The sequence below is a fragment of the Rhea americana genome, unplaced genomic scaffold (genome assembly GCF_003343005.1).
Source record: "Rhea americana isolate MKP2758 unplaced genomic scaffold, rheAme1 scaffold_54, whole genome shotgun sequence".
In the NCBI taxonomy this organism is placed as follows: domain Eukaryota; kingdom Metazoa; phylum Chordata; class Aves; order Rheiformes; family Rheidae; genus Rhea; species Rhea americana.
Genome location: NW_028186690.1, coordinates 57,179 through 76,789, shown reverse-complemented (window position 1 = coordinate 76,789; position 19,611 = coordinate 57,179). Strand labels below are relative to the sequence as shown.

The 19,611-nt window shown below is 38.1% G+C and overlaps 1 protein-coding gene across 1 annotated transcript in view; it reads right to left on the bottom strand.

Moving 5' to 3' along the window:
- The window catches only part of LOC146588095 (protein NEL), a gene marked incomplete at its 5' end in the record, with an annotated part of 88,790 nt that overhangs the window by 18,964 nt on the left and 50,215 nt on the right, over window positions 1–19,611 (bottom strand). The window contains one exon of the mRNA XM_085318541.1: window positions 17,784–17,879. Coding sequence (XP_085174667.1) covers window positions 17,784–17,879 — 96 coding nt within the window. The remainder of the gene's footprint in view (window positions 1–17,783; window positions 17,880–19,611) is intronic.

Genomic DNA, 19,611 nt, shown 5'->3' with positions numbered 1-19,611 from the left:
GGACTACAGAAGTGTTTGAGATATCAGAGGAAGATCAAGGAAAATTATGTTGCTGGAGTGAGAAAAGGTTGGTTTGCAGTCTGTGCCTTATCTACTGGCTTTCACTTATATACCCATACATTGCCAAAAAAAAAAAAAAGGAGAAAAAAAAAAGAAAAGGAAAAGAAAGGAAAAAAAAGAAAGGTCCACAATCTAGAATTTAGCATACCATTGGGGAATATGCAAAAAGATAGCTTGCTTGGTGGGGAATGATCTAATTTACTATCCAGAGGCTTGAGATCATCTGCTCAATAGAGGATAACTTGCTGAGGTTGGCCAAAGCTACAAGACCCACAGAATCCATGAAGCATGTAGTCTAAGGCTGAAAAAGCAGAGAGCTGTTGTTCAAGCCTTTATACTCACCACCTAAAAACATGTATTAAGATACTGGATAGTATATATTTCACCTCTTGGGAAGCGGAATTTATTTCTTAATGATGAGGTAGAGGAAAAAGTCTTATTTAGGTCAAAGTAACAGATACGAATTAAAGAAAGCTTGTGTTCTTCTCTTCAAAACAATTTATTTGTGAATCTGTAAGCTTTGTAATTATAAGCAGGGCGCTGCAGGCACAGGCTGAATGCATTCTGATGAAATCTCTGATTATTCAGGAAAACAAACCTTGCATGTCATGTCAGTATTGGTAAACTGACAAACAAAGTAGCTCTTCTGTATTTATTTGCAAACTATCTGACAAACCTGTATCACAAGAAATATTACTCGAGATGAAATGCTTCATCAGATGCCAATAAACAAAGAAATACATTCCTTTAGCTTCATTATGGCTGCATACAAAGCTGTTGAGTGGAGTTAGGTAAGAGAGCCTAGCATAAAGCGCTGATGGCAGCATACTGTCAGTCTTTAAGAAATGTCATATTCCTAACAGATTGTTTACCTGCACACCACTCCATTGGAACCACTTCTGCATTGGGGTTGAATAGCCTGTTATTCTTTAAATGATTTTGTAGCAAACAAGAAATTCAAAAAAAATTCTTCTCACCACTAACTTTTTATGCAAAAGATTTTACAGCATGTGCTGGTGGGTTTCAGAAAATAAATGTTAAGTACAAAAATTTGTTCTAAATCTTCCAAATAATGTGCAGTGTTAACTCTTGTAGAGACTTGCACTGTAATGGGACAAAAAACTGTTGCAACTCTGTTAAACAGAAAATGCAGCAGAAACATGTCTTGCAGAGCTGAAGCACTGATTTCAGGGAAGTTTTCTTGACATTTGGATAAAAGGATTTCTATTTTCAAATGGGCATAGCATGATTCAGGAAGTGCTGTGAAAGGATCTACAGCTGAAAAGATCTTATTAATATGGGCAAAGCAGCCAGAAATAATTTTTCTCTTTCCTATGGTGAAACGTTCTCCGATGAATCATCTTGCAGCTGCTCAGTCAGAGGTGTGAGCTGACAGGAGAAGAAAAACTGATTGAAGTTTTGCTTGGCCAGTGGCTATGGTATATCAGTGGACTATATGGAACATTAACAGCACTAATGAAGTCCTGTTTGATGCTGTACTAGGCACAAAAAATGAAATACTACTCTATAGAAGGAGGTTACTGAAAAGGCATTATATTTCACTTTCGAAAGAAATTATACAAAGTTTCTAAGTAGAAGTAAAGAAGTGATATGTCTTTTTCAATAGCAGGTGATGATATTTGCAAGCAAATACACAAAATCAACATCTTATTCTGAGTAAGCAAGTTCTTTTCTTCTACTAGCTATAAGAAGCTGTGGCAAAGGAGAACAAAAAATAAAAGCACCTCATCTAGGAGGTAAAATAGAGTGTCATCTGTGTGAAGGTTCAAAGCATGCAGTCTGCAGATTTAATCCGGTCCCACTGAAATTTATGGCAGAACTCCCACTGACTATCATGGAGGCAGTATAGTCTCTACTTTTTTTCTTTTTCCATTTAAAATAAACAGCACAGTTGCGCATACCAAATCTCCCACCGCACTGGTGTGAGTAGCCAGCTTTTGAACAAAAAGTAGTACTGAGACAATCCCTGGAGATAACCTTCACCCTCAAATTGGAGAGCAGCTACACAACCGGTAGCGTAGCGCAGCACAGCACTTCGGCACCTCCTGTCCGTCTGTGTTTCCACCCTGGGGAATTTGCATGGCAGAAAATTTGTGATTTCCGCTCTTGAGACAATGTGTCTGCAGAACATGCAAGTGTGATATCGGTGAGCACTACAAAACATCAGGAACATGAGGACTCTGTCTATGCTACAGAATTTGTGAATGCACTCATAGCAATAGCATACATACCCTATTGCCACAAAATAATGCAATTTTTTTATTAAACACTTATGTTGCACACAGTTTGCTTTTAAAATATTCAGTTTTTCTTCTGTGTGTTTTTCTTGAGCTATAATCAGCCAACCTGGTTATTTCCATATTATGTTACCTATTTTTCAACTGGAAAAAACCCTCAAATTTTTGCTAATTGAAGCCCCACTCTAATAAAATAGTCACCTTGCCTGGCTTTTTGAACATAAGGACAGTATACAACTAGCTCTGCTTGAGATAAAAAAAAGGATTTGCTCTTCCAAATCACCTTCTTTGCACCTCTGAATCACTCATTTCCTGAACTGTGGCAATAGTTATAGCTATTAAATCCCTTGCTCTCAGGGAGACTGAGAAAACTCTGCTCCCTGAAGAGTCAAATAAGATCATTAGCAAATTATCCACCGGTACAGTATGAAAAAAAGAAAAGCCAGAAGTCTGATGAATATTATTAGAGAATTTCTGTATAATAAGAGCTTTTGAAGATTCAAAGTGCTATAAAATTGCCAATTTGAAAGATAGCTGTGCTCTTTCATCCAGCAATAGGCCCAAGCTCTCTAATGTGGCCAAGCTGCACTCAACAAAGAACCATGGTGTGGGGGAAGAGGAGGGGACGTTATACTATTTTACATTACTCTCACTTCAAGATTGAAATATTAATCGCCAAATCCYGCTCTCAGAAAAGCCTGTGTGCCACCATCAAGCACAAAGTTACAGAGACAGAGAGCACAATTTAGTTCTAAAATCCTTTCTTTCATAAACCCTTTTTATCCAGTTCCAAACCAAAGCCCCCAAAGCCCTTTCCATTCAAGAAATAAACATCCACTGATTCAAAGTTGTGAATATTTAGAATTCAGTTATTTCCATTCTGGAAGTTTATTCTGGGACAGTAGAATATATAGCAGTCAGCTAGGACYGTCAAGTAATAGACTTCCAGTTGCAGCAATCTGCCCCCATGCTAACTGGGTTATCATCATCAGATGGATTTTTAAAGACGAACAAGCAGCCAGCAAATTCCATAACTTTCAGTCACTACTGAAMTAGGCTAAGTTTGAAATCTCATTTTAAAGGCAACAGCCTTCCCAGCCTAAGGCTAGCCTCCAGAGCCACCCACATTCCAGTCTATATCCCAGTTCCRTATAAACAAAGTGCATATGCTGAAAGAAGTATCACTTCAACACAGATCCCTGAAGAAGCAAGCGGTTAGGGGGACATCCTAACTATGAAGCTGTTTATAAAGATGAGCCTTTAATGATTTTTTATTGGTACATTTGAAACACTCAGACTCTAGTTGAAGTTTTTGCATGTCAATTTACTTTCAAGGATGCTATGTCCAGCCTGGGTATAGAAGACCACATTCCAATTTTTCAGACTTATGCTCATGTAGGATTAAGAGGATGTCTAGGTTATAGGATTTTAATTAGTACATACACAATAGGGAAAAGGCTTCAGCCTTATTCAATAGGACAAAATCAAAATTCACTACACTGTATAATGTATCTGCTGTCATAACTCAATTTTCTGGAGTAGCTGTGAAAAGGGCTCATTATTTCTACGGCAAATTCTAGAATCTCATCTCTTTACATTTAAAAAGAAAAAAGTGTTTTGGTTGGTTTTCATGTGACAACAGATTTCTAATATGATGATACTTGAGAAGACCTTGCTGTTCAATCAGACCTTTGATTTGAGATCTTATGTAAAAATCAGGTCCCACTGGAGAAACATAACAGCCTGAAACTGGTTCAATATACTAGAGCTATCTTGCTGTTAAAACAAAATATCAGCCTTTGGGATTTCCATYTCATTGCATTCCTATATATTGCAGGCATATAAACATCATACAGAAGAATAAAAAACAAGAATACAGAAGTTGAGACTTTTGAAACAATCCAGGGAGATACMAGTTATATCAGAAAATCAAAGTTGTTTAGAATATATTTTAAATGTTTTGTAAAGATTGATCAGCTCCTTTCCTCTAATGCTGCTGATGATTCCCAAGGAACTTTTTTCCTTGGTTAATAAAAGTTCTAGAACCTGTTTTTCTTTAGAATCTCACATGGAACTGTTCAGCTTCCAGTAACTCTTTAAAGATAYGGTAACAGACCCTAACTACTGTAACATGCTTTTCACTATATGGGCTCTCACAAAGTTCCCATTGAACTATGGAATTTTCTTGAGTTTTCCTGTATTTGTATTCTAACATTTCGCTCAATTGTAAGTTTAAATTATGAARGACCAGACTACAGGAGAGAGAAGACTCACCTGTTCTTTTACCCTCTCATAGTATAATGTCACGAGTAAAAGGATTTTCTCAGTATGGCATGAGAAACATTGGCTATCTCAGATAGTCTTCAGAGAGCAGTAAAGAAGACCATGGCCCTTCCTTCCCCTGCTCCCCTGGAAAATGGATCAGGCCAGTGCAGGACGAATTGCATCTTGCATGCCTTTGGAGTTGCTGCTCCTATCTCTATACCCCCGTGACTCTAGCAGAAATTCTCACTGAGTCAGTCTAAAACCATAATCTGGCTCAAATGGCAGGAACTGTAGAGCAAGGGCTGTAAAAGTAATTTTTAAAAATACTTCAACAGGTTGAGTCAATGCTGCAGATATGTTCTTCACTATAAGTTTTCAACTGTCATGTTGCATGAAGAAATAAATCTATCATTAAAATAGGTCTTTTTTTTTCTTATCCTAGCGAGAGCATGATTACATTTTTTTTTTTTGAGTACCTTGTCCATGGAAAACTAATTTACTTACATTAATGAAAAGGAAGCAAAATGTGATTGAGGATGTAATATGGAATTATAGTTCATTAATTCTTCAAGTATGTAATTTTCCAGACTCCTGATCCCCCATTGATTTCTGCATACCCCCATAGGTCCTGCTAAATGCCAGCAAAAGAAAATTCAATCGTATAGTTATTTCATGTGTGGCAGTGGTGGTGTTCCAAAATTAGATAGAAACATTATGAAAGGRAATTTTCCACTGACTGCTTCCCCATGCAACCCTGTTAACAATTCTTTGTTGTCAAAAATTGATCAATCACAGACCCCACAGATAACCGAAACTGTGACAGCTTCTCATTATGCAGCCAATACCATCAAAGAATATGATATTTGTAACAATTGAAAATGATAATTCAGAACCCCTAATTAGGCATGATGAACTAGGTACATGCTTGAATAGTTAAAAAAAAAAAAAAAAAAGATGTAAGGAATATATTTTTGCATGAGATCCTGTGAAACTGGTTATGCCAATCTCCATTAGAAAGTTAGATAAATTGAGACAGTACTGGGTTTCTGTTTTTAGATTTGGACTAAGATGCAAGTTTGCTTTCATTTTGGCCATAACTCTCAGTATAGCAACCCATCTTAAAAATAGTGCATGTTTATGTTTCCTTGTTAGTCCTACCTTGAGAAATGAAAATAATTATCTTCAAGATACCAAAATCACTTGCATACCTTGAAATCCACAGACAAATCCATTTTAGTTACATATGAGGTTTTGAAAGTTATGTAGCTCCACCAGCACATATTGAAAATGAGACTAACACACTAGTGCTTCTCACTGAAAATGTTGTCAGTTACTAGGTAACAGTAGTTGAGTTCTAAAGAAAACAGCTAGATTAACCTCTCTGAAAAGAGAAAAATTCATTTTTGCCAGGTGYTTTCTTTTGTGAAGCGTGAGAAGGAAAGCTTCCTTTGCACAGTGCACTGAACAAGATCTTGAATTTTGTCAGGTGGGGAAATTAAGTCATTGATAACTGTGAGGTGCAAGAACAACTTCTACATATTTGAACTGAGGATTCTTAGTTTAGTTTGGGTTCAGCTTTGCAAAAWCTTAGTTAACGTTCAGTTCTGGTATGAATTAAACAAAACTTCCAATCATTCMAGTTCAGAGGACGTTAAAGGAAAACAAACACACACCCCACACAACACCTCAAACAAGGTTTTGTCTTGGATTTAATTTTACATCCCGATCTGAGCTTGGTCTTCTGCTGCAGGTCATATGTGTGTGCATGCGTAATGTTAAAACAGTCTTACCTACATTTTCTTACTGGTGACCTATTATCATGACTCTCAGCCCATATGACAGTGACCATCAATCTATGTTGCTATTCTTCAAGCATAAAATCAYGCAGAGTTCATACAAAACCACCGAACCACAGAAATGGAGTAAACACATTATTTCTTTGCTTGGGCTATAAACATATCATCGGCATATATCTGCAGAGATTGCAGACTCCCTCATGTTGACAGCAAGAGAAAGGGCTCTCCAGGGATATGGTGCAATGATTGGTGGTGTTATAGATTTAATTCCACTAATAGTTGAATGGCTCATAATTCATAAAAGGAAGAGCTACAGTGAGTTATGAAGGTCATCCTCATTTTCCTTATATAACAGAAGGAAATTTTACCATAATATTGTCCAGCTGCACTATTCACATTCTATTTATAGCCTACAGTATTTTAAGAACCTAACTGAAATTTTCGTTTACATGTTTAGTAAAGGAGGTTCTTTCGCACAGTAAAATAATAGCTAAGTTGTGGGTGCATTAAAATCCTCCAAAGATGTATTTTGATTTTTGTATTGAAAATCAAAAAATCCTGTCTCCTCAAACTTTTCCTTTACTATTCTCCTTTTCCTGTTTTCTCAAATGCTTTTTAAAAAGCTGTTACAGATAGGAATGTAGTGTTGCAACAAGCTGAAGTAGATACAAAAGGAAAAGTGTTAGTATTTGGGTCTTCAGCAGAGGAAAAAATGTCCTTTGTTATTTAAGCTGACAAATACTCTGAGAGAAAAAAGAAATAATATACAACTAAGAAAGTGTGTCAGGCAGGGAAAAATGAAAAAAAAAAGTTACAGAACAGAAAGGATGATGTAGTAATGTTCATGCCTAAATGCAGAATATTCACCAAATTCCATATGCGCACTTTTGCTTAATTGCTGTCAAGAGTTTTATGAGCAAACAGAAGTAAAAAATGTGAAGCAAAGTAAAACTTTCCAAACTTCTAAAGTCACCAGCCATCACCTCTCTGCTCATTTCGAGCTCATTTCTCATATYTTCGAAAAATATAATTGATAATTGGGATTAGCGTGACCTCCCTGCCAGACCCTGCAGCTAGGCAAAAAGCATCTCACTCACAGAACAGTGGCTTTTCCTGTGGCTTGTTGCAGATCTCATCTGTTTACAGCATAGAAACTTTAAAGCTTTTTCTGCAATTTAATGAGCTAACAATTTCAGAAAATGTCAACTCTAAAAGTCAAAGGAAACATTTTCTCAGGTTTTTATGAATTGGCTGAGCTTTCCTTTTGGAGTAATATGATATAAAAAACACCGTATCTTCCCTTGGACGTTGACTTATTTGAACAGAAGAGCAAGAGGAGCAGATAAGGGAGGACCTATATCTTACTCGCACTTTGCCACTGACTTATTCTTATGCACACCTTGTCGTCTACTCAACTTGGCTATGCRTCTCGATTTCACATCTGTAAAATAGGGAGAAAGTGCTTGTCATTTTTTGCTTTTTGTTTCATTTTGCCTACAAAGTGCTCTGGAGGAAGAATTTCTAGTAACGGCACGAACTCCGTACCACTCATGACATTGCCTGGGCATGCTTTGGGGGAAAGCAACAGATCAGGGGGTAGGAGCTATGGACAAGACAAAGGTGYTCTGGGGAGAGGAGAGAGATGCAGAGTTCAGCTGTACAGATGAAAGCTGCACCTCCTGCCCTTACTCCCTTGCCTGTGTTGTTCAGCAGCACAGACATATTGTACAAGTCACAAGGACACGAGCTAATACTATTTTTTCTTTTTTTTTTTTTAAGCAGAACTCTCAATGTAGACCACAAGTATTGTTTCTCGTAAAAATATAATTACAACGTACATACAAAAATATAATTACTCCTGTRCAATTCTACTAGACTCTGAGGATATTTAATTTCCTATATATTTGAAATAGTGATTGAATACAGCACCAGCATGTGTAACTAACTTTATATTACTGTATATGTTCAGATGAAATATYTGGACAGAGGGAGATACAGGAAACTATTTTTTTACACCAGCAAATTGAATTTCATAATTTTACTTGTATAYACCCTATCCATATCATATGTGCCATGTTTGTAATGCATCTACTGCCTGCATGTATCTATATTCCTGCAGCCTTAATTAGCACTTGGAAAATTGTTAAGAGAGAGCATTCCTTGTCCGAAAGTCTCATTCTGCAGGTGTTAACTGAACTCTTCCCTGGCTCTCTCTGGCAATCATGCTTTTTTTCTTCCCCCCTTTTTTTTTTTTTTTTTTTTTTTTTTTTTTTGTTTTTTGTTTTGAACTTACCGACAGATATGAAGGCTCTGCTTTTACTTGTTGGAAGTTAGCTGGAGTGTGATGGAATTATCACTTATAATGTCAGTTCAACCAACACTTACAGTTGGCTGTGTTTTATCAGTATTGTGGAATATGCAGTATTTTTTCTCTTCTTAGTGACAACTCTTTCTGAACTTAAAGTTCCTTTTAGAATACRACCATCAAATGCCAAAGAGTTGTAAGCTATTTTATGAATGAAATCCTTCAAATCCCCCTCTCTTTTTTTCTAGAGAAAAAAACTCATCCACAGGTTCTTAGCAGAGAGTCTCAGCACAAACTCTGTCCAAGAGTATCTTGTTCTTTGCTCTTTGAAAAGGCTTTTCTGAACTCATTTGGGCTGAGGAAAGAAAACAGTCAGTTTACACCTTTTATACGAATCAGTGGAGAAATCTCAGACAAGTAATGGGACAGAGATAGGATGGCAGCCTAGACGACCTGCTTTTGTAACCTAAGTTCTGCCAGATTACTAACCAAACTCTACAGAGGGTTTGCAGTTTACTGACTTCCCAACAAATCTCGGATGATCCTGCTGCAAAATGCAATCATTCATCAGCTTGTGTTGAAATGACTTCTTCAACCTTTCTTTCAACCCTCACTTGTCTGTTGGAGCATGTACGTTTGGACTGTGGGGGGGACRTGCCCTTTGCCACCTGCAGTCCTTGGGGGTAAGGCTGCCACTGTAACACCCATTTCATAAGCCGTCCTGTCCCCTGCCTCTGCTAGACTTCAGTGCTAACAGAGATGCCAGTTAAAAGAGAAGTACAGTCTGGACAGAGTTAAAGCTTTTGTCCCTACTAGGCTTCTGCCAGTGTCTGCCTATCTGTCTATCTGCCTATGTTCAAACGAGCAACTGGTGCCCAATTAAAAAAGCAGAGATTGCAGCATTTGCCTCTTTAGTGCTCCATGTTCCTTAAGATGTAATATACTAAATGCTTTGCAGCRACTTTAGTTGGGCAAATTCAAGATATTTTTCATGAGCACTTTTTAATTAGCTTAGAAAAATGCACCACACTTGAGATCCTTATGCGGTAAAGCCTTCCTTGAAAACCAGCCCTAGCATGTTTTTTATTAAACCCTGGTACATTTTCTACTTTGTAAAAATACAAATATTAGTAGCAACTTGTTTTATTTTTACACATGTTGGACTGAGCAGCTATTCACCTAGAATGCTAATTAGTGGTAGGGAAGGAAAATGATTTACAAATAAAGATGAGAACATATTGCATGTTTTAGTTCTTTCAGCTAGATTCTAGCTTAATAGGACTCCAGCTCACCCAAGGTCTGACTTAKAGAACTATATTAAAGAGTGAGCACTGCAACAACATGCCCCACTGTCCATGTTTTTCTTAGGGTTGGTCAGAGCTACTGGAATGATCTTAACCATCAAGTGTGAAATGTTGTTTCTGCATCAGTTCAAATGGACATTTTAGAATGACTATTACAGCTTGTTATTACTGTTTCTTGACAGAGACAAATAAGAGAAACTGGATCAGATGCAAAGACGAAAGGGCAGGCAAGCGAGAACTTTATCAGTCTGTATCAGTTGAATACAAGGGCTTGTTTTGGTGAGATGAAAGCATGAAAAGGGAGGTTTGTTAGGAAAACAATTACTTTTATCAGGTTTGTCAAGAAAACAAAACAGACGAGGAAYATGGCAAAAAATAAGCCCAAAATAGACATTAAGTCTAAATTACTCTATGCTTTTAATCAAAAGCCCTTGGCTAACTACTGAAAATCACAAGCATGGAAGATAAAACAATCATCAGCAGAACTCTACTTGACTTAGTACCAACTTTTCAGTAATACCAATGGAGCTTGAACCCGTGAAGAACAGAAAAATGAACCCCTGCTCAGTGTCAGAGAGCTGAAAATGCACAGAAATCAAGGCCACACTGTCCCTTCCTTCTCTGTCTCATCTGTTCCACCAGAAACATAATATGAACAAAGCTTCTAACTAGCAAGGAAGCTGTAAGGACTGTAGCTCCTGACTTCATGATTTTATGTAAAGTATATCATAGGAGTGCAGAAAAAAAAAGGAATCAAAAGTTGCTTCGCACTCTGCTCTGTATCAGCCAAACAAGATTTTTGGAAGTCTTTCTGGGAATTTCATATTTGACATAGTAGAAACTAGGTCCCATCTGGCTGGAACAGTCAGTCAACCCAGTATTACTGAGGATATTTCTGCATATATATGCCAAAATATCTTMGCATATTAAACATCAGTTAGGAATAGATATAATTAAGATAGCAGTTAACATATACTATGCCCTAACGAGTCCATCAGAAAACTAGACTAACCCAACAAAACAATGCACAGCAAGTAAGCAGCAAGGAGGTTCAAATTCACAGAATGACTGTCCTCAAACTATTTATCTGAACTTAGGGCAAGCCAAAAGAAGAAAACGCTGGATGGAAGTTCTCTCCAAGTATTGGAAAGACATGGGGACACAACCAAGATATTGGATAGATTATTAGATGGTTCATGAGGGCACACTTCAAGATGTGATTCACTGATCCTAGGCACTACTTCCCCACAGTTGCTCAGTAGGTAAATCTTAATGGCTTTCACCCTTTTCACCCATGGCAACAGGAAAACTACATTAAGTCAACCATGTAATTAACGTGGTGATTTTAGCCCACACCCTACTAGTGCTTGTTCAAATCACTAAAATCACTGCTTATTTTGAAAGCATTTACAAATTTTGCAACTACAAGATGAGCAGAAATGTTATGAACCAGATGACTGATATGCTGGAATGACTTTGTAAGGAAACAACTCATACGATCACTTCCTGCTAATTTCTGAAGCCACCAAAAATTCTATGTACAGAGGCTTGTTTCATGTTACATAATTGTAATTCAGTAATAGGAGTGCAAAACAAAGTATTTATTTCAGATTTCAGTATCAGGGTTTTGTACCAAGGTTTTGAAAAATTATCAGTGATATAACATTATTCTTTAAATGTAGTAGCTAATTCTACTTCAAAAGAAGACAAAGAAGCTGATGGCATAAGATTCTTCCCATGAGTTTGCCTATATTTTTACTATCTAATTTTCCTAYAGTGAGAGAGCTTTTACGTGGAATAAGAGAGAGTAGATGGGGCATCACTAAATAGACTAGTGATATCCATTACCTGGATAAACCAAGGGTAGYTCAAAGAACATTGCTCCTGCCCCTGAAACCCATAATCGACATATAAAAYTACCAACTTTCAGAAGGTCAGTTTTTAATCTGTGCAATCTGTGCAGTTGGGTAGTGACTCCACGTAACAAAGCTGAAGAAATGTATTCCTCAGATGTAAGTTAAAAAACAAGATGTTTCAGCATCCTCAGTACAATCTTTYCATTATTTTTAGCAGCTGGGTCCTGTCTCTTTCTGCTGAAATGGAAACTACAGAAAATATTTATTAAGTGCAGGTGCAYGCAGTAACTCAGAAGTGTTTTTATTTCAGAGATTCAGCTCCTGAGAATAGAAAGTACACTCAGATATTTACTGTTATAAGTTTTAGCTAAATCAGCTTAAACAGGAAACTGAGCACTCRGGATCTTTGATTGGCACCTACACTTGAACAATGGCAGAAATGACCCAATATGCCACACTCCCAAATCTCCATAGGGCAGGGAGCCAGAAGACATACCAAGAAAATGAGGAGCACTATGGGAATAATTCCTGGATGAGAAATGACTGTAGCTCCCCAAGTCTAGGCTGGGCATGCAGCTAGGTCCTGTGACAACCTGGCCACATCAGCTCCAGTATCTCTCTTCATTCACGCAGCTGGAGAAACAGCAATCAGATGGCACAACTTCAGGACAGCTGTGGTGCCTACCAACGATGCAGCCCAGCAAGCGAGCCAGATCTCTGCTGCCTGCAAACCACAATTTGGGCATGGTTGATTACAGCAAGGGTTTGGGGGTTTTGTCCCAAGTTTGGGGTGTTTGACATTTTTTTTTTAATAGAGGGAGAAGGGAGGTTGTTTTGTTTCTGCTTCCACTGCATGCAAAAGTTTCAAGAAGCCTACAGACTTTGGAAGTGACTTGTCATAAGTTGAAACGGTAGACTTGAGAAACTCTTAAAGCCTGACTTTCAGAATGTGATGAATCCCAATTCACAGCACATTAGGATCCATTAAAATGTTGTACACTGCAAATGAGGCTCAAGTACTATTCACTTTTTAAAATTTTATCCAGGATCTGTAAATAGATGTAACTTTTTTTTACTTTGTAAATTCAAGTCAGGCCTTTATTGCTACTAAGGCATTTCTGGCTGCAAGTATTCACTAAGTTCTATGCTTCAAACTTGGGAGCCTCCCAAAACTGGGAATATGATTTCTCAGGACACCAGGATGAAAGTTTTACCACTTCTTGCTTTAGATCTGTGGYACTAGAAAAAAGCAAGCAAACCCTACTACCTCCAGCACACACAAAAACACACGCACAAAAACACAGTCACCTGATCAAAAATCCCAGAGGGAGCGAGTCGAGTAAGGTGCAAAAATCAATGAGCTGCAGTGGACATTCAAACAGGCAGCGGGACAAAGACAGTATTGTCGCATTTCTTCCTACAGCTCGTGCTCTGGACAGMCAACCCCTTACTATTTGCTCCACCACCTTCCTCCTGCTCCCCTCTTTTGCTTCCTTATTAAAAAGCCCAACAGCCCACAAGGAGTTCACAAATGATGAATCCCAATATGCCTTCTGCTCAAGCATATATTGAGCTTGTATGTTATACTTATCCCAGCATGCAGCCTGCTTGGTCCAGTTAGACTATCAACTCCTTAAYGGCAATCCTATTACTCTATTTGTGCAGAACCTTGTACACTGGGTCCATGAAATCRAGCCTCTTAGCATTATTGTAGTAAATCCCTATTGCACTATCAGCAATTCAGGTTTTCATTTTAAAAAGTAGAGCTGAGCGAATGGCAGGCTCCAAAGCTGTTGGGAAAGCTCCTGCCACGACACTTTCCCAACTTCCAGACAGTTTTTATTAGATAAGAAACCAAAAATTTTTAAGAATTCTGCCAAAAGTAATTCCAGTTCTTTTACAATGGGTTTAATGGCTTCAAATGCCCTTTGTYGCACAGTTTCAGCTTTCAGAGCCCACCTGGCCACAAGCTGATTATGATTGTTTTAGGTGAACACCAGCAATCAAGGGCTTAAACAGAAGCAATTCTCTTGTGATGCTAAAAGTACAAAAATATTTAATCAGGTTTTAGCAATATCAGCAAAGTTAACAAGCTTTCTGCTTACTTTGACAACAACTTCTGATCCAATACCAATAAAATTATTTTCCTAACAACTAGAGTATCAGAATTAAAAKTTTTTAACAAGCTTCAATTGGAACACCAATAATTTGAAGCCTGCTATTATCATAGTCAATGCACATGAAGAACTTAATTTGAATTTGCTGAAAAAGCAACAGTTACACATGTTAAACATTTAGCTTGTACAGAAAGTGGCACAAAACATGGGAGCTCTGATCTGTAGCCTRTAGCTAGCCAAATCACTTATCTGAATTATATTTTAATATTTTGAACTGCAAATGTTAAGTAAAGTTAAAAAAATTTGTGTTAGTTATATATTTTTTTCATTTTTCAGGAAGTRCACAAAGCTTATTTATTTTTGTTTGAGCTTTCCATCTATGAAAAAAACAAAAAACATGGCGAAAAGCCAGATAATGTATTTTCCTTAAATTTGGCTATTTCTGGTAAGAGTGTGATCTCAAATTCGGTTGCCCATGTCATTAAGCAAATTGTTACTAGTAATGCATGGCTGAGTGATTGTAGAGTCYGTAAGTTAAGTTTGTTCTGAGCAGTTACTTTTAAATATAATAGTTTTGTGTGTGAGTTTATTTTTAGTAGTTTGCCACAGATTGTTAGGTAATAGGTGGACAAGATTCCTATGATATCCAAGAAAAGTTCACTATCACAAAATGCAAGTTACAGCCTATCATCCACAAAAAGGCCATATATTTCCATCCAACTTGTTACAAAAACTGTATCAAAACACAAGTAGTCAAACTTTGCTATTTGCTTTTATATTGTAAATTAAAAAATGGTTCAGGGGAATACTCAAAGCACAGAAATGAATGTGGAAACTCAAAGAAGCTGGTAAAAAAGAAAAATTCAGCCTTGAATATACGCAGTAGCATATATACATACATAGTAGGAGAAAAATCACTGTTAAAGTTCTGTCATCCAATCAAAGTGGAGTTACACCAGTGTCAAGCAGCTCTAACAAAGTTATGCTGGATTCTTACACAAAACACTCTCCAAATACAATTTAAGATAACTAAAATGTCTATTGAATAATCATGGTTTTATAATAAAACAGGCAATAATAAGTCAGGTATTTGGAAAATGTGTCTCAGACACAAACATTTTCAGTTAGTCTTGGTAATCTCAGCTCTCTATACAGAAGAAGATTGTGCTCTACTGGGTTAAATCCTACTCTGTCTTGTAAGTCTTGAAAATCTTTTCACACATATCCGCTCCCCTATCCTAAGCCAACGATTGCATCTTCAGCATTAATATTGCCTCAGCCTACTTCCTTTGGGAAAAGAAACAGAAATTCTCGCATGTCTCATTTGTATGTTATATTACCAATAAAAACAAAAAGTGTCAGAGGTTGAAATATCTGCATGTGATTCTTGCCTCTGCTTCCTCATTCTGTTGATCCATTTCAACAAGGCATGGGCCACGATTAATCTAAAGTGCTTCCAATAGCTAAATAATTACAAAGCTTTGCAACAGCTCCATTAACTGCAAGGCACTCACAATGACTACCTCTCTCACAGAAATAACAGCTGACTAACATACAGTCTTAGCYGATTCTCATGTTACTGAGAGAGCAGTGGTTCCTACTGGCACTCCAGAAGTATCCACTGGGAAACAAAAACTTGTATGAAATGCAATGCCCATTACAGTGTTTGGTTACACAAGGCTCCTTTTCTCTTTAAAACCTGCATTGTATTTAGGAATCTGACATACTCAGCTGACATGTCAGTAAGGTGAAGAGTTCCAGCTATGCCCATAAACACAAATAAACTTCCAGTGCTAATCCACCAGAACTATAGGAAGCTCCTTTGAGTCATGGCTGAACAGACTTGCCCTGAAATTATGTTCAATATCAGGATAATTTTTCCAGCAGATTTCAGACTTCCTCACCAGAAGCAGGCTGCCCACTTCTCACAGTCATGCACCATCACTTACCGACTCCACTCCTCTCCACTCCACTGGAAGGTTCAGAGGGGCTACTAGTCTAATCACSTCCAGCCCAATCTAATTTCCAGGCTATATCTTTTATCTTCTAAGCCAACAACTGTAGCCAGATCATCAACTATTTACCTGAACTGGTGCCAAAAGGACTGGTCTATTATCAGCAGCCATTCCCATGTGCATCTTTCATAGATGAACGGTGAAMTAGTGCATCATCCCAACCCACACAGTGCCAAGGAAACAGACCAGGTCTCTGCTGGTCTCAGCCTCACCACTGAGAAGTGCTTTAGAAAGGCATTTGGGCCTGAATCCACTCAACCTGACTTTAGGCCTGTATATGAACTTCCTAAATTGGGAACAGAGGGGCCATGGGTTCTTCTCTGAACAAGGGAGCAGAGACAGGACTTCCAGAGAGCAATTCAGACAAGCTAGTAAGACCTGTCTCTGCTGGTGGCTCTTTATTGACTATGCAAAGAGATTAATGCAAGTATATTTCTAATCTACACAAGTCAGATGATAGGCATGTAAATCCGGGGAAGATGAATCTTAGCCCTGAAACTGTGTATTTGGTTTGTTTGGCTGATAACAACAAAATGCTGCAAGAAACATTTAAGACAAAACCACTAAAACAAGATAGCTATTTTTATACTTGAGCATTACTTTAGCACAAAAATTTATCCAAGTAAAAACACAACACTACTGTGAAGTGACCTGATATTCTGCACCACACCATTTCCAGTCTCTGAAATAGTGAGAAATACTTGAAAACTTGCCTTTTTGACAGTTTTCTAGAAATAGATCAACAATCAGGATCCTGCTTTTCACATAGCACCTGYCGTGTGCACTGCGGTAATATCCATTCAAATACAGAAGAATGAAAACAATCATATTTCTCACCTCTCAAATGGACCACAGAATATACAGAATTCAGAACAGTTAGTGTTTTGCATTAAACCTGGATATGTTTACAAGTAAGATGAAAGCAATACTTGCTGAAATGACCTCCTTTCTTCTGTTTGTAAGATTTATTGAAGGCAATATAGAATGGCAACAATAGTCAATCATAGGTGGCAGACTGCCCTTTTATTAGGCATAGTGAAGCCAATTAATCTAAGAGAGCTTTTCCCCTTCACCTCCTGAAGACATGTACTGTTAGAATGCATTTGAAAATTCTACAGCAATAAATAAAGGTGCTGGAACTACTCATTTGAACTTTGAGAAATTATTTACAAGCACTTGAGATGCTAAATATTAACATTCTACACAGTCTCCTGGGCAAAGTGCCTGCTACTGTAATTTGCATAGAACCAAGATTTAAAATAAAACTTTAAAACAAGGCTTTGTGGTACTGCCATTCTCAAGGATAACAAGAAGAATAAAGAATGCCTGTGAGAGAAAGTAAGAATAATAGGAACATTGGAACTTGTCTTGCAGTAAGTAAACACTGTTGAGTTAATTAAAGAAGTGTTTAAATAAGAATGCAAGGGAAGGTCAGCTAGTAAACCAGTCACAAGTTTACAGCATAGGAGTAATCAGTTACTTGGATTTATTTCTAGATGTCAGATTATCTACCATTTGTAGGAGATACCAAAGGCCATTTGAGATGAAAAGCAAGTATAAAATATTCTTCTTAATTATGGAATATCAGAATTCAAGATGTCTTAACTCATGTTCTGATTTCTGTGTTCAATATGCTTCTAATTAGAACTGTTGTAATATATTTTCTTGGGAGGCATATAAGAAAAGTGAGTAACTTAGTGGCAAGCTCCCTTTTTTAGGGCACAAAATTAAAACATTCCTTTATTCTTGGATTACCTCAAGCATCTTTCTTGAATTACTTTCATCATAAATTCAATTATAACCTTACCAGTTTCACAGCTGGGCCCAGTGAAGCCTTGCGGGCAGGCACACACATTGGAAGCAATGCAGGCTCCTCCATTCCTACACCCATCTTTGCAAAATGCTGAAATAATAAAAGCACAATATATGGTTAAGAAGGAATTAGCAAAATTACACTCAACAACTTCGCAGGTGTTCACAGGCCTCTAGCAGAGTGACACAAAACACAGTCCTGTAGTGCTGAGCGCAGAGGCTGTTTTCACCTAAGGATAGAGGTCACTAAGAGATGGTTTATAGCCCCCCTGCCTCATCGGCCAGATGGTCTGACAAGATGAAGAGGGAGATTAGAGTAAATCATCTGAAGAAAACAGCCCACATATGTGCTCCTTCTCATGCACTGGAAAGCGGTGAAAGGGAACGACTTCCATAGCAACAGACCCTTCCTCGAGCGTTGCTGTTCTTCACTGCTTTCCCAAATAAAGACCTGAACCTAACAGGCACAATTAAGCACTAAATTAACTTTCCTACCTGAATCATAAATTCGACAATTAGATCAAAATAATAAAAATAGTAATTTGTCTCAAGGGATTTTAAAGAGCTTTAAAACTTTTACCATTTACAGTTTGAGGTTCATCCTTGGATTTGTTCTTTGACTCACATTGGAATCTAAAAATCTGTGCACACATATTTAAGGGCAACATTATCCAGATACAGCTGTCAGTAAGTGTGTGCCTACAAGAATTCCTTCTATTGACACAGAAATGTAACTAGCGCTGATATAAAATTTGGCAGCTTTGTTTAATTGCTTTGATCGTATCTGTACCATGGAGTGAGCCCTGCCATGTTCACAAGAAACTACAGAGGAAAACTGCAGGTGAAACTASGTGGATGAAGGTTGTCACCAATGCAAAGAGTAGAATTCTACCCAAGGGCACTGGGGTTACTCCTATGTTTGTAAACAGCCACAAGAGATACGAGGTTTGGTGTGCAGCTGCTCTGTGAGGCAGCATCACTGATGAGGTCCAAAGGAGGACCTAAGAGAGAACAGACGTGTTATGAAGTTGACCTTTCCTACTCATTTTTGAGGCACTGAGCTCACAAGTTTCACAAAGTAGGAGCCACAGCATTGAGCGGGACACCTAAGCTTCCTGGCATGAGATGGCCTGGAGCATCAGTTGGCAGCATGGGGCACAGAGAGCTGCCAAATCCATAGTGGTCAGGAGCTGCATCCAGCTCTCTGAGAGACTCCAGTATCCAAACTAGGGCTGTAGGGATATACATTTCTCAGAATGGGAAACAGAGTTTCAGAGCTTTCTCCTGCATACTGTCTTTTCAATACCAAGAAGGGAGGGAGGGACACTTTTCTTTTATAATGTGGCCAAAGACCCTCTGAAACATTAGATTTGCAGTCAGAGCTCTCCTCCAGGCAATGTAAGAGCTAAACACTGCTCTACGGTTAGGCACCTTTTCTTTGACTCAAAGAAGTCTCAACTACCTGTTTGTGAAGTGACACACAGAAGGACTGGGGACTATTCCCAAGCACAGCACAGGGCTCAGTCACACAGACTGGGTGCTCTTCTGAGTGGAGTGACTGTGGGTTTGAACCTCCTTAGCCTGAGGTGTTTTTTCTCGCATCCCGAAAGAGGGATAATGGCATAAAGAGGGTATTGGGTGACATCTCTTCCTCTAGCCATGTGTTTCACTAGAAGCAGGCACGGCTACTGTGTTTAACAGAGAGTTCATATATATTAGGAATACACAGGAAAAAATATACTGGCACTAAGGGGAAGGAATAGCTAGTGCTAAGATCTTAATCAGGTTTAGCAATTAAAGAAATATTGAGTTGCTTCACCTCA